General features: G+C 43.5%; 1 protein-coding gene across 2 annotated transcripts in view; it reads left to right on the top strand.

Moving 5' to 3' along the window:
* The window catches only part of PLCL1 (phospholipase C like 1 (inactive)), a 184,669-nt gene that overhangs the window by 141,106 nt on the left and 28,897 nt on the right, over positions 1-14,666 (top strand). The window contains exons 1-4 of one of the 2 annotated variants that reach the window (XM_081906700.1): positions 410-970; positions 3,048-5,519; positions 9,973-10,176; positions 14,564-14,639. In XM_081906700.1, the coding sequence (XP_081762826.1) occupies positions 455-970; positions 3,048-5,519; positions 9,973-10,176; positions 14,564-14,639 (3,268 nt within the window). In that variant the 5' untranslated portion in view covers positions 410-454. Of the gene's footprint in view, positions 1-409; positions 971-3,047; positions 5,520-9,972; positions 10,177-14,563; positions 14,640-14,666 lie in introns of those variants that run through there. The other variant, XM_081906701.1, reaches the window with a different exon arrangement.

The raw sequence follows: 14,666 nt of genomic DNA, 5'->3' as shown, positions 1-14,666 counted from the left end.
AGGGAGCCTGTGTGCAGCTTCCGGATCATGTGGCCAGCATGACTAAGCCGCTTCTGGCGAACCAGAGCAGCACACGGAAACACTGTTTACCTTCCTGCCGGAGTGGTACCTATTTATCTACTTGCACTTTGACATGCTTTTGAACTGCTAGGTTGGCAGGAGCAGGGACCAAGCAACGGGAGCTCACCCCGTCGCTGGGATTCGAACCGCCAACCTTCTGATCGGCAAGTGCTAGGCTCTGTGGTTTAACCCACAGCGCCACCCGCGTCCCTTTAAACAAATTACCTAGCTGCATTAAAGCTGCAGTCATGAATTCTATCAGCTTCTGGCTGGGTACTGAGTGTTCTTTTTGTGCTTGATTGGCTGGCCTTAAGTTCTGACCAATAGGAAGGCAAGGTGGATACGCCATTTTGCCCACCCAGGTTGCCAGGGAACACAACAGCAAGGTGCTTAAATGTTGAGTCCTCTGAAAGCGTTGACTGCTTGTATCCATTCTAGCAGCTCATCATCACAGTCTGTGGACTCTCCTACCCCATCCGGGGACTCATCGTCGCAGTCTGTGGCTGCTCCTACCCCGCCTGAAGGCACATCATCACAGTCTATAGCTGCTACTACCCTGTCTGGAGCCACATCATCCCTGTCTGTAGCTGTTCTTCCCCCATCTGGAGGCTCATCCTCACAGTCTGTAGCTGCTTGCATCTACTCATCGACGCAGTCTGTGGCTGTTCCTGCTTCATCTGGAGGCACATCCTCACAGTCTGTGACTTCTCATACCCAGTCTCAGGACTCACTGCCACAGCCCGTTGCCACTCCTACCCCACCTGGAGGCTCAGCGACACAATCTTTGGCTGCTTCTGCTGCCCAGTATGGAGGCACGTCGTCACAATTTTTGACCGTTCCTTCCACGTTCGGAAACACATCGTCACAATTCCTGACTCTTCCTGCCGATGGCATATTGCTGGAGAAAGAGGCAAGACAGAAATGGAGGGGTTGGGAAACAGGAATGAGTATATGGGCTCAGGATGCGCGTAAGGGAATCGATGAGTGGAGTGAGAAGACCTGGAGTTTGAGCACACCGTTGTTTTGCCCCTTGGATCCATTCCTGTTTGCCTCTGCTCTTTCTGTCTCATTCATACTTAGGTCTTCAAGCCCTGTGTGTACTTCTACGCATTCATTTTACTCACACTGACTGGTTCTCTCTTTCCTTCTCTAATCTGCCTGTGCCGTTCTGCCTGAGGCCTTGTTGACACATAGTGAAACTCCTGTGTCAAAGTCGGTGGATTCTCACAATGCTTTAACATTTCTCAGGTGTTTATTTTCTGGTTAACCATTTGAAAGTGGGAAGATTTTACATTGGGAGAGCAAGATTGTAAGCCTCCAGGTGTTTTGGAGCTGCAGCGCCTATCCTCTCTGACCATTGGCCATGTGCTGTGGTTGATGGGAGTTGGGAGTCCAGCAACATCTTCAGGCAAACCACTACCTCTAAAGGTTCCGTATCTGCTGAGCATTCTCAAAACTCTGTTACTCAGAGACTGTTAATTGAGTTCTAAAGCGGGGACTTGCCTTTCACAATAGACTTATATGCTACCCAGTGCCTACATAGAAGTCATATTTAATGGGGGCCATTGTGTGTTTCAAGGGGGAATTTGTTGTGGGTCATTGACACTCACATTACTGGATTTTGAAATGACAACTGGACTCTCTTTACTCTTACTTTCTCTTATTGTTGGTTAGTTCAGTAGAATTGCTTTGATTCCACTTCTATTTAAAAATCCTTTAACTTAAAAAAAAAATGCTTTGCATGTCGATGGAGATTAGAGTTGTAGGTCAGCAGTGGTATGGACCAGTGCTTTTTTCTCTAAAAAAATGTTTAGGGGTACTCTCATGTTGACTAAAGAAAATCACCATTTTATACTTCAAATAGGACAAATAAATACAATAAATGAACAAAAGTACAAAGATTCACAAAATGTTTAGGGGTATGCATACCCCTGCATCCCCCCCCCCCGAAAAAAGCACTAGTATGGACAAACTTGTGTAGAATAGATTGTGGCTGGGCCACAGAAAAGAGAATATATATATATATATGTCATGTAACAAATGTGAACCAGCTTTTTAGACAGGGGTTATAATTTTGTGGTTTTCTTTTGTTCATCCTTCAGGATGCAGAGCAGAATTAAAGTGGTTTGATAATGTTGGTTTTTGTCTTGATCACCTTTATTTAACTCTGCCCCTTTGATTGCTGTTGTGATGATAGTTATGCTACAAAAAAATCTGTTAGTGTTTAAATTGCCCCAAGACTCTTTGTTTTTTATGTACTTGATGGCAGCCATGCCACAGCCGGCCCTCCTGTGGGGCAGAGTGAGGTAGCTGCTTGAGGCAGAAAATGTGAAGAGTGTAGGGAGAGTAATATCAAGGTGTTAAAAGCGCTGGGCTGTGTGTGTTCTGCACACATCCCTCATACCAGTTCTCTGCCCTCAAGTGTGGTGAAGAACACTGTCCAATGGCCAGTGTTGAAGTAGGAGCATGTGCCAGACTAGAGTTGCCATATTTCAAACAGTGAATCTGGACAGAAAAGTTGTTGAGCTTTTCTTTTTTCTGCCAAAGTTGTTGAGCTTCTTTTAGTTTTAGTTTTGCCCAAAGTTGTTGAGCTTTTTGGGTAAAGATGCCGTTTTTGAGCTATTTTTATGGAAATATGGCAAAAATGGCACTGCCAACATGGGTTGTCATACATCTGGATTTTACTGGACATTTTCCCAATTTCTGCCCAGGCACTGCTGCTGACTGCAGTATTCCAGTTGTATTCAGGAAAATTCGGACGTATGGCAATCCTATATTAGCTTCTGTTGAGTGGTAAAGGATCATCTTGTCATTCACCTCTTGCAAAATAGTTTATACCAGCCCATGTGCAGTTTAATGGATGAATGTTATTTAGTCAGTCACTTGTTGAGTGTGGTAATGACCATTATACTTAACATGTCATTTCTCTACCTACCATTTGATCTGAAGGGCATTAATTGTGTTTTGTTTTTTAAATTGTGTTGCAGGATCCTGCAAATCAAAAATGTGGACGCAAGAAAACAGTGTCCTTCAGCAGCATGCCATCGGAAAAGAAAATAAGCAGCGCCAACGACTGCATCAGCTTCATGCAGGCTGGTTGTGAACTGAAGAAAGTCCGGCCAAACTCCCGTATTTATAATCGTTTTTTTACCCTGGACACTGACTCACAAGCGCTTCGCTGGGAACCATCTAAGAAAGATCCTGACAAGGCCAAACTCGAAATTTCCGCTGTGAAAGAGGTCCGGTTAGGGAAAAACACAGAAACATTCAGAAACAATGGGCTAGCAGATCAAATTTCCGAAGACTGTGCCTTCTCTATAATTCATGGGGAGAATTATGAGTCACTGGATCTCGTTGCCAATTCAGCAGACGTGACCAACATTTGGGTGTCAGGTTTGAGGTACCTGGTTTCCCGGGCCAAACAGTGCCTGGATTTGATAGAAGGTAGCCAGGACACTCCACGTTTTGCATGGCTAAAGTCTGTGTTTGAAGCCGCAGATGTCGATGGTAATGGGATCATGTTGGAAGACACAGCTGTAGAATTAATAAAGCGGCTGAACCCTGCCTTAAAGGAGTCAAAGATCAGGTTAAAATTTAAGGAAATCCAGAGAAGCAAAGAGAAGCTAACGACCCGTGTAACAAAAGAGGAATTTTGTGAAGCATACATTGAGCTTTGCACTAGACCCGAAGTTTATTTTTTGCTGGTGCAAATATCTAAAAACAAAGAATACTTAGATGTCAATGACCTCATGCTTTTTTTAGAAGCTGAGCAAGGGGTGGCACAAGCAACTGAAGAAATGTGTCTTGATATTATTCAAAGGTATGAATTTTCGGAGGAAGGGCGGTTGCAGGGTTTTCTGGCAATTGATGGATTTACTCAGTATTTGCTGTCCCCGGAATGTGATATTTTTGACCCTGCACATAAAAATGTTGTCCAAGATATGACCCAGCCTTTATCACATTACTATATCAATTCATCTCACAATACTTACCTAATAGAAGACCAGGTGCGAGGGCCAGCTGATATTAATGGCTATGTCAGGGCACTGAAGATGAGCTGTCGATGTATCGAACTGGATGTGTGTGATGGTCCAGATAAGGAGCCCATCATCTGCAATCGTAACAGCATGACGTCACCTCTATCTTTTCAATGTGTCATTGAGGTGATCAACAAATTTGCCTTTGTTTCATCACAGTACCCTCTTATTCTTTGCTTGGGAAACTACTGCTCCATACAGCAGCAGAAGGTTATGGTTGAACAGATGAAGAAGATTTTTAAAAACAGGCTCTATACTGATATGCCACCGCAGTCAGAAGCCTACCTTCCATCTCCAGAGAAACTGAAAATGAAGATTATCATCAAAGGGAAGAAACTGCCTGATGGTGAGGATTTATTAGAGGGAGAAGTCAGTGATGAAGATGAAGAAGCTGAAATATCTCGAAGAATGTCTGAAGTGTCTGTGGAGACGCCCAAGATGACTTGGTTATGCAAGGAGCTGTCTGACCTGGTATCTGTATGCAGAGCTGTCAGATTCAAAGATTTTGAGCACTCAATGAAAAGTCAGAATTACTGGGAAATCTGTTCCTTTAGCGAAGCAGATGCTAGCAGAATTGCAAATGAGTGTCCGGAGAACTTTGTAAATTACAATAAGAAATTTCTGTCTCGAATATACCCTAGTGCCATGAGAATAGATTCCAGTAACTTAAATCCGCAGGATTATTGGAACTGCGGTTGCCAGATAGTGGCCATGAATTATCAAACGCCAGGACCAATGATGGATTTACATACCGGTTGGTTTCTACAGAACGGAGGATGCGGTTATGTTCTTCGACCTTCTGTTATGCGAGAAGAAGTTTCGTATTTCAGTGCGAATACCAAGGGCATAGTTCCAGGGGCCTCTCCTCAAGTTCTGCATGTCAAAATCATCAGTGGGCAGAACTTTCCCAAGCCAAAAGGAGCCTGCGCCAAGGGGGATGTCATAGATCCTTATGTGTTCCTAGAAGTCCATGGCATTCCTGCAGACTGTACAGAACAGAGAACTAAAACCGTTCAGCAAAACAGTGATAACCCCATTTTTGACGAGAGCTTTGAGTTTGAGATAAACCTACCAGAGCTTGCAATGATCCGTTTTGTTGTGCTGGATGATGATTACATTGGAGATGAGTTCATAGGCCAATGCGCTATCCCCCTAGAATGTATACAGCCAGGCTATCGGCACATACCTTTACGCTCCTTTGTCGGAGACCTTATGGAGCATGTTACGCTTTTTGTGCACATTGCAATAACTAACCGAAGCGGTGGAGGGAAGGCCCATAAACGCAGCCTGACCGCAAGAATAGGGATGAAAACAAGAGACTATACCATGCTGCGGAACACAAGTCTTAAGATTGTAGATGACATCTTCAAACCAGCGATACATCCATTAAGAGAGGCAACTGACATGCGGGAAAATATGCAGGTAATGAAACGTACCACTTCATTTTTTTCATTTGTTTTAGAACTTGATTTAACCAACTATTTAAGTCAAAAGAACTGCTAATGATATTTTCATAATGGGGGGATCTTATCGCAAATGATGCAACACCCCATTAGTAAATAATGTTGTAGCTCACTTAAATTGTATTCTTTCGGTGTTGTTGAATGAACAGTCCCCAAGACCCTACCTCTCAAGTGTCAATGAGCTGAACCATATGTTAGGATGTCCTCTGCATCCCTTGTAACCTGAAGTTCCCAACTTCCACCATGCTATCCTTGTTCTTCTGGATTTCTCTTCAACAGCCTTTTGGTCTACTACAGCTCCCACCATCCCTGATTGTTGGCCATGCTTGTTGAGGTTGAAGGGAGTTGTAGCTGAAACATCTGTAGGATAGCAGATTGAGGAAGGTTGCTTCAAGAGGGATCTTCTGGAGGTGGCAAGGCAGTCAGATTGCATGCCTGCCCCCACTGCACATACTGTCATCAGCTGTGACTCAGGCCATGCATCTGTACACATAAATGCCAGATTCCTATGACCTTCTCTTCACTGTTCCCCCCCCCAAAGAAGGACTGAAGAAACCAGATGCAATTTCAAACAAATACATATGTGTATGCAGTAATTAATACATGACCGCATACTCTCAGTGTATTTTTGTATGTATATCTCTGTATTACACAGACTTGATGACGCAGCTCAGTACCAAAAACATGCTAAAATCCACTGTAGTCCCTGCACACTAAGAACAGCATTCTTGTGTGCACCAGATTTGGCACTGAAAGAACTTACAAGTCAGAGTTTAAATGTCTGTTTCATTTAATGTCTGTTTCATCTACTTTCTTCTGTTAATAGGAATGGTCTTCAATAAATTAAAATTTTCCACCAGGAAAAATAAAGTATATTGATGCAGGTCCTACAAAGGATTTAAAGTTCCCCATAAAAGATTAATTCATTTGTTCTATAAAACTTGGTGTCCTGTCCCCCCCCCCCCCCCGCCGCTGCATATTTGTTTTCAACATGTTTTAAAGAAGAAGGGTTGAATTGCAGACATGGAACTTTCTTAATCAAGTGAAAGTACATGTCTACAGTTCATGCAAACAGTTTTATCCTTACCATAATGTATAAGCAAGTGGTGAGAAAATACAGATCTTGCTATTGAAACACCTTAAAGACAAATTACATCTAGCACAAAAATGAATGAGGTTGCAATATGCATTTAGATGACAACACCCTTTGCCGTCTGTCAGAAGATGGAGAGAGCAGCTGATTTAATTATATCTAAAAGCGGTGTTTTTGTAAATTCCTGTTGGGAACTGGTTTGTAAATATGCTTGTACAGAAAAAGAGAGAAAAAAGCCCTACTCAAAACGAGAAATGTTAGTATAGCCAAATGATGGAGAGTTGCTCTTTCACTTTTATAGACTATAATTACTTTCATACACACAGATGTTCCATTCATTTTCTGTCCTACTTGGATTACAATGGTATGTAGCAGAATGCAGGTTCAGTGCCAATTTGTATAATTTGGGATTGATGGGATTCAGGTGGCCTTTGGAGCAACGCAGTGTCTGTAATGGAATTTTGTACTCTCTCCAAATCTGCTACTGCTGAACTTGATAAGCAACAAAATGGTTTGTGGCAGCCAAAGAGGTTTAGGCAGCGACTAAACACATGTGTAATGGATAATAATTTAAATTAGGTTGCTATAAGGCTCATACTGCATCACACAGCATCCTTCAGTTCCCTTGTACTTGGGAGAGAGTCCACTGTTGTAATGTTGAACGTTTGATTGGCTTGTTCATTCCCTTGCTTCCTGGGAGTGGGGTGCTGCTGCTTATGGGGCAAGGTGGATGCAGTGCTGGAGAAACTCACCTCTTTCTCTCCTGGTAAGTGGAAGCAACCCCACTTCCAGGAAGCTTGTGTTGTGGCTCCATGCCCAGTAGGGGTGAGCTAGATCTGGGAGGGAGTTGCACCTCTTTTCTTCAGTGCTTTTTCAGAGCTGTCTTTCTCAGTGCATGAAAAGGCACTGATAGGGCATATATAATGTCCAGCTTTCTGGAAGAGTTCCCTGAAGGAAATAAATGGCTTCTCCTATAGGCTTCTTGGGTGCTAGCATTCCAAGGTGTATATATCCCAGGTTTCCTTAAAAGGTAAAGGACCTCTGACAGTTAAGTCCAGTCGCAGACGACTCTGGGGTTGCGGCGCTCATCTCGCTTTGCAGGCCGAGGGAGCCGTCATTTGTCCGCAGACAGTTTTCTGGGTCATGTGGCCAGCATGACTAAGCTGCTTCTGGCGCAACGGAACACCAAAACCAGAGCAGTGCATGGAAACGCCGTTTACCTTCCTGCCAGAGCAGTACCTATTTATCTACTTGCACTTTGACGTGCTTTCGAACTGCTAGGGTGGCAGGAGCAGGGACCGAGCAACAGGAGCTCACCCTGTTGCGGGGATTTGAACTGCCAACCTTCTGATCGGCAAGCCCAAGAGGCTCAGTGGTTTAGACCACAGCGCCACCTGAGTCCCCCAGGTTTCCTTAATGCCTGCTTAAAACGGAAAATTGGTTTTCGGTTGTGTCTGTAGTCTCCTGGTATGACTTGTAAACTGACTCCTTATGCAATGTGTCAGTCAGAGGATGCAGCTGTGCCACGATGGAAGCTTGTGCCCTTTATTGAATGCTGACAAGTATTCTGCCTTTAACTATAGCCTGAAAATATAGGTTAAAAATACCGGGCACACATTACTATTCAGTGAGACGTTAAATACACCCTGACTCTAGTTTTGAGTATTTCAGGAAAATCAAGCAGATACCTTTCTATTTTTGTCTTAAAAGGAAACACAAGAGAAATATTTTAAGGCTCATGCATATGAGCACACATTTTAGGAAACAGTTCATTAAGAAAAAAAGCAAACTTGAATGCTGATAAAAATAGAATAAAATAGAGCTCAGTCTATTGCATGTTCTTGAAGAAAATTAAGCCTTGAAATCTTCTCGAGATCCCTAAGCAGGCTTGAAATCAGCATCTGATAAGTTTACAGAAATGGTGGAGCCCATGGTTCTCAGAGGGCCCTCAGCTCCCGCTTGTGGCTTCCTTTTTAAAAAGTTTCCAGCATTCAAAAGAGAAGCACCAAGTGATTAAGTTGCAGTAGCTGTGATCTTCATTTCCCTGGAATGCTTCTGGGGCTCTGATGTCGGACTGAGAGGCTTCTTGGGGAAATTAAGATGGCAGCTTCTCACCTGGCATTCCTTTGGCAAGCTGGGTAGCATGTTGCTGCCCCACTTAGCAGTGAATGGGGGGGGGGCGGCTCACTAGGACACCATAGCAGGTCCCCTGAAACCTGGCATCGGCCCTGTCTCTAAGGACCACTTCATGTATTTACAGAAATACACTTCAATGGGAAGCTTATGAAGCTGCTGTGATGTACAAAATTTGATGCCCCCCCCGGCCCTTGTGCCACCTTCCCAAAACTGGGTGAGTGAGGTGCTGGTTTTTGGGAAGAAGGCATGAGGCTCTGGCACGCTCCTTGAGCCCTCCTTGTGTCCTTCCCAAAACTGGGCAAGCATTAACTACCCTTGGGGAAAGAGGGAAAGAGGTGGGTGGACCCCAGGACATAGCTGTCAACCGTCCCTTATTTGGAGGGAAAGTCCCTTATCCGAGCGCCGTGTCCTGCTGCTGTCCCTTATTGATTATGTCTCTTAAATTTCCCGGGTTACAAAGGAAGCAGCTCCTCTCCCTCCCTCCCTGCCGGCCAGGGAGGAGGAAGGCTCCAACTGTGTTGCTTGGCTGCGTTCCTCACCCAATAAGGAGTCTAAGAACGACTGGGGGGGTGGAGCTTGCATGCCTTGTGCCGATCAAATCGGCCGCGTTGCCTGGGGACTCGCCTTTGCTCAGCGCTTCCCAGCGGAGAGGTGACGGTGGTTTCCCTTGCTTTATCCCCTTTGCACTGTGGGAACCACCGCTTGAGGCTTCATTTGGCTGCTGGCTGGGCTTTCTGCCTTTGGCTCGGAGGAGCTCAGAAGCTGAACATACCTGTGCCTGGAAAATCCCTTATTTTGGCTGCTGATCCCTTATTTTCGAGGCTGCTGATCCCTTATTTTCAAATCTGTAAGTTGACAGCTGTGCCCTAGGACCCTGTCAGAGCTCTCATGCTTCCTTCTCAAAGCAAGTGGTTACTAAGTTTTGGGTCGGAGGCAGTAGATTAGGTGCCTGTGTGGGAGAACCAGTTGTGCTACTCTAAATCCGCTTCTGACACACCCACCACTAGCATACGGTCCTCAAATAAGTGGTGAACCTTTAGTGCAATCCTCAGGCCAAAAAGGTTGGCCATCGCTGTTCTAAAGAGTCCAGTGTTCCTCATTTCAGTTACAGTTAGCTCTGTAAAATAAATTGGAATGATTCCCTGCCGTAAGTATAAACTGATGCTTTTATTTTCCTCAACAGAATGCAATTGTGTCTCTTAAAGAGCTTTGTGGACTCCCACCAATTACCAATCTGAAGCAGTGCATTTTGACCTTGTCCTCACGCCTTATGAACAGCGACAATGTTCCCTCAGTGGCCCTCTGCATGAAAGACAACTTCCCCTACCTAGAACCTTTGGGGACATTGACAGATGTGCAGAAGAAGGTTCTAGCGGCATACGACCTGGTATGGTGTGGTTTTTTTGGTTGTTGTTATCTGGTTTATATTGGAAATAACATGAGCCAACTCTGTTTCTCATAGACTTTCATATTGGCTTATGGCTTGTATTTCCCCAAACTCAACTTTATTTGTTTGTTTGTTTGTTTATATTGAGTTTATATCATCATCAATCTTTATTACAGTCCAGAGACCCAACAATTCATTACAAAGCAATACACAATTCATACAGCCTACCTCCAGGTTAAACAAGCATTTTGTTCAGAATATAGGGATCATTGGTTCTTGCAACCACCGATAAAAACTTTGCCACTGCTAATGATGATGATGATATTGAGTTCATATAAAAATAAACACCAGCACCAAGCCTGTTAAGAAGATCAATGCCTTTCTCTGTGTAGCATCTTCTACCTTTCCCAAATAGGATAGAGGAGCCTCTTGACAACCACTGGTCTGTATTGGTATCTATTATAGGATACAAAATGGATTCAATGTTTTCCACTTGGAAATAAGTATTCCCCCCCCCCCCAGTTGCTAGAAGCATCAGATGACCATGTTAGTACACAAATGGGGCAATAGATGTGTGATAGGGAGATATGAGAAGATATCATAATTAATTAATTAATTAAACTTATTAATCACTTTTTTAACAAAACAAACTCAAAGTGACTTACAACAATAAATCAATTAAACATAAATTTAACCAGGATAATAATAATAATAATAATAAAGAGGAAAATCTAAAATGCATTCATCTTTTCAAAAGGCAGGACTAAAAGGTCCCACTCACTGAAGGAGGCCACGGATAATTAAAAGGGAAAGGCCTAGTAGAAAAGAAATGTTTTTGCCTGATTCTAAAAAAGATATTCAATGGTGGCAACAGGCGACTCTCCCTGGGGAGTAGGCCTGGGCGATATATTGATATATTGCCCAGGACTGGTATAAAGGGCAGACCGTGATGGTGGTTTCACTCAGTGGTATATCGCTAATGAAACCATTACCGCTCCTGATTCCCTGCAGCTCCTGCAGCCGGCTGCTGGAGACAGAGGGACTCAGAGCTGCGGCGGTTTCACCAGGGATATACCGCTGAGTGAAAACACTATCGCAGTCTGCCCCTCATGCCAGCACAGAGTGAGAATCTAGCTGCATCAGCCAGGCTCCGATACAGCTTGTTCCTCCCTCCTTTTCTTTAAACTGCTTGGCTGAGGTGACGGCAGCCATACGCTGCTCAGCCAAGCAGTTTTGCGGAGCCCCCAACTTGCCACTGGCTCGCACTGGTTCTTGAGGTTAGCTATGTAGTTCTTAGGCTTAGGAACTTGAGCCAGTATATGGTAGGATTTTAGTGGGTATTATTACTGAGGTCCAGGTCTGAGGGCCTTCTGGCGGTTCCCTCACTGCGAGAAGCAAAGCTACAGGGAACCAGGCAGAGGGCCTTCTCGGTAGTAGCGCCCGCCCTGTGAAATGCCCTCCCATCAGATTTCAAAGAGATAAACAACTACCTGACATTCAGAAGACATCTTAAGGCAGTCCTGTTTAGGGAAGTTTTTAATGTATTTTAAATCTTTGTTGGAAGCCGCCCAGAGTGGCTGGGGAAGCCCAGCCAGATGGGCGGGGTACAAATAATAAATTATTATTATTATTATTATTATTATTATTATTATTATTATTATTATTATTTGTATACCATCCTATACCCACAGATCTCAGGGTGGTTCACAGGATAAAATCACAATATAAAAACAGAAAATACATAATCAAAATAAAAACAAGAACAACCCAATAATCCTGATTCCTGAATTTAAGAGACGTGTACCTGAATATGGAAATGATGGTATTGATACCTGGATTAGGGTGTAAATCTTTTAATAGGTGTCCTTTAAAATCAGTGACCCAGCTTGATTCAGTGCAGGTTTAGTCAGAAGTTAGCCCTATATTGTTCAGTGGGGTCGACTGACTTGCAAATAACACGTAGAGAACTGTAGCCTAATGATGTATTTGCTTGAAAGTAAACCACACCAACAGAAATTGGTTTTGTTTCTGAGCAAAACTCATATTGGATTAGACTGCAAGTGTGTGTGTGTGTGTAATTTCTCATTAAATACATTACAATACACTTTCTGAGTGATTGAGATTTGTGTGTATTTGTAAAGTAGTCATGTGAATACATTTTTGAAGGAAATTCGTCTACGTGGCAGTGCGTGTTCAGTGGTGCATGAAATGCTCTGATATTTCACACAAAGCAGATGCAGTTGCTCAGAGACCCTTAGTAATTATCTTTCTAACAATTAACTGCCTGTTTTATTGGCTTTATCCCGTATAAACAGACAAAGAGCATTTGTCTGATTCTCATTTTTCTTTCTCTTGACAACTATATGCCCACCATGTGCCGCCTTTAGAACACCTTAAGTCACCTTAAGTCAAAATGCTTGAACTGTAAACTGATCTTTGTTTTTATTTAATAATCCCACATACAGTCTTGCCCACAGACCATTGGATTAAATGGTCTAGTGCAGGTGCGGCAAATCTTTTTTGAAGTGAGGGCCACCTTTTGGGGGGTCAAAGTGTGAAAGTTGGGTATGGCATTTTTTAGAGGGACACATTATTGGTGAGGTGGGGGGGTCACAAAAACCTTTCGACATCACAGAATCACATCAAGGGGTATGTGGGAGTTATCAATCAAAAAATATATGGGCCAGATTCAACTAACACAGTGCACTAGTGAAAGATAGCCTAATGGGGCTTCCCCCCACTCCTTCTGCCCCCTGTACTAGGGAGATGGTTTTGTCTGGCAAGCAGAAATGCTTGCAGTGATGTAATCATCAAATTAGTGTGACACTGAATGCCACCCTGTAAAAGAGAGAGAGAGAGAGAGAGAGAGAGAGAGAGAGAGAGAGAGAGAGAGATGTATATTGTTGTTGTTTAGTCGTGTCCGACTCTTTGTGACCCCATGGCCCAGAGCACGCCAGGCACTCCTGTCTTCCACTGCCTCCTGCAGTTTGGTCAAGCTCATGCTGGTAGCTTCGAGAACACTGTCCAACCATCTCGTCCTCTGTTGTCCCCTTCTCCTTGTGCCCTCCATCTTTCCCAACATCAGGGTCTTTTCCAGGGAGTCTTCTCTTCTCATGAGGTGGCCAAAGTATTGGAGTCTCAGCTTCAGGATCTGTCCTTCCAGTGAGCACTCAGGGCTGATTTCCTTAAGAATGGATAGGGTTGATCTTCTTGCAGTCCATGGGACTCTCAAGAGTCTCCTCCAGCACCAGAATTGAAAAGCATCAATTCTTTAGCAATCTATATCTATATCTATATCTATAAGCTACACACAGAGAGAAATGTAGTCAACTTTTGGGTGCCACACAAAAACCTTTCACAAAAACCTGCTCTGGGTAAAAGTTCCTCATTACGAAAGTGTTGGGATTTTGGTTGTAAAACTTCACACAATTGCACATTGCTTTTGCTTTGATGTCAGCTGGATTGTGTTTGCATGGAATGTCACTAAGCAAGAATTGGGGATACCTTTTAGATGTTTAAAGGAGTGCACTCTCCACTCTCCCTCCCAATAGCTGCATAATTTAATAAACATTCTTTAAGGGTTACTTTTGTTTTGTTTTTTTGGTATTCAGGGTTATTTGAGATCCTTGTGCCTCCCCACTGTGCAAACTCAGTACCGGTGCTTCCATTCAGCATCATTATTTAAAAAGGAGACAAAGTGTAGCATGACTCCCCCTCCCCCATGAAGTACTGTGAAGCTTGATTTTTTTATTTTTTATGATTAATTCTTTGGAGGCTCTGCACTCCCGATCTTATGAGTGATAAAAATCACAGTTGCCCCTTCTTTTAAATGAGAGCTGGGTGGAAACAGCATCATGTCGGCTCTCCCCTTATTCCTCATCCATTGTGTGGGAATGGGAAATGGTGGGCCCTAGACTCTTACCTTACGCTTGATGCTCACAAATGCGTCACCTAACAGTTGGATGAAACATTTGGCAGCATCATGAATGAGATAAGACACAGTTGATTGCTGAATACCATGGAGGTTCACGTGGAGGTCCTGCTGATTTCAGTGAAACAACTCCAAAGTTAAGTATGTGCATGATTGCAACTGGAGAGACAGCTTTGCTCATTTGGAAGTACCCAAGGCATTGATGTCCTTAAGCTTGTAATTGTCTGTCTCCTGCCTTCATTTCCTCCTGACATTGTATCTTGCATTTCCCCCTGTCTGTCAAGATAATGCCTAATTGACACAAACTGTTCATTGAATCTCCCTTATCATTTTTTCTGTTACAAAATGGGGAGCGTTTTAGAGGAGGGAATGAATAAGGGCTTTTCGACATAGGGATTCTGGCCTGAGAGGCAAAGCCGGTAAAAGCAACTTTTCTTGTTTTATTTTCCCTGACAGATGATTCAAGAAAGCAGATTCCTTATAGAAACGTCAGATGCTGTTTATGACAAGATAGTTCAGTGCCAGAAAGCAGGTAACCTTCTTTCTGTTTTAAATATAC

Source organism: Podarcis melisellensis (genome assembly GCF_964234715.1).
Source record: "Podarcis melisellensis genome assembly, chromosome: 1".
NCBI classification, from domain to species: Eukaryota; Metazoa; Chordata; class Lepidosauria; order Squamata; family Lacertidae; genus Podarcis; species Podarcis melisellensis.
The sequence above is the reverse complement of the archived record's forward strand: the minus strand, read 5'-3'. Positions and strand labels throughout refer to the sequence as shown.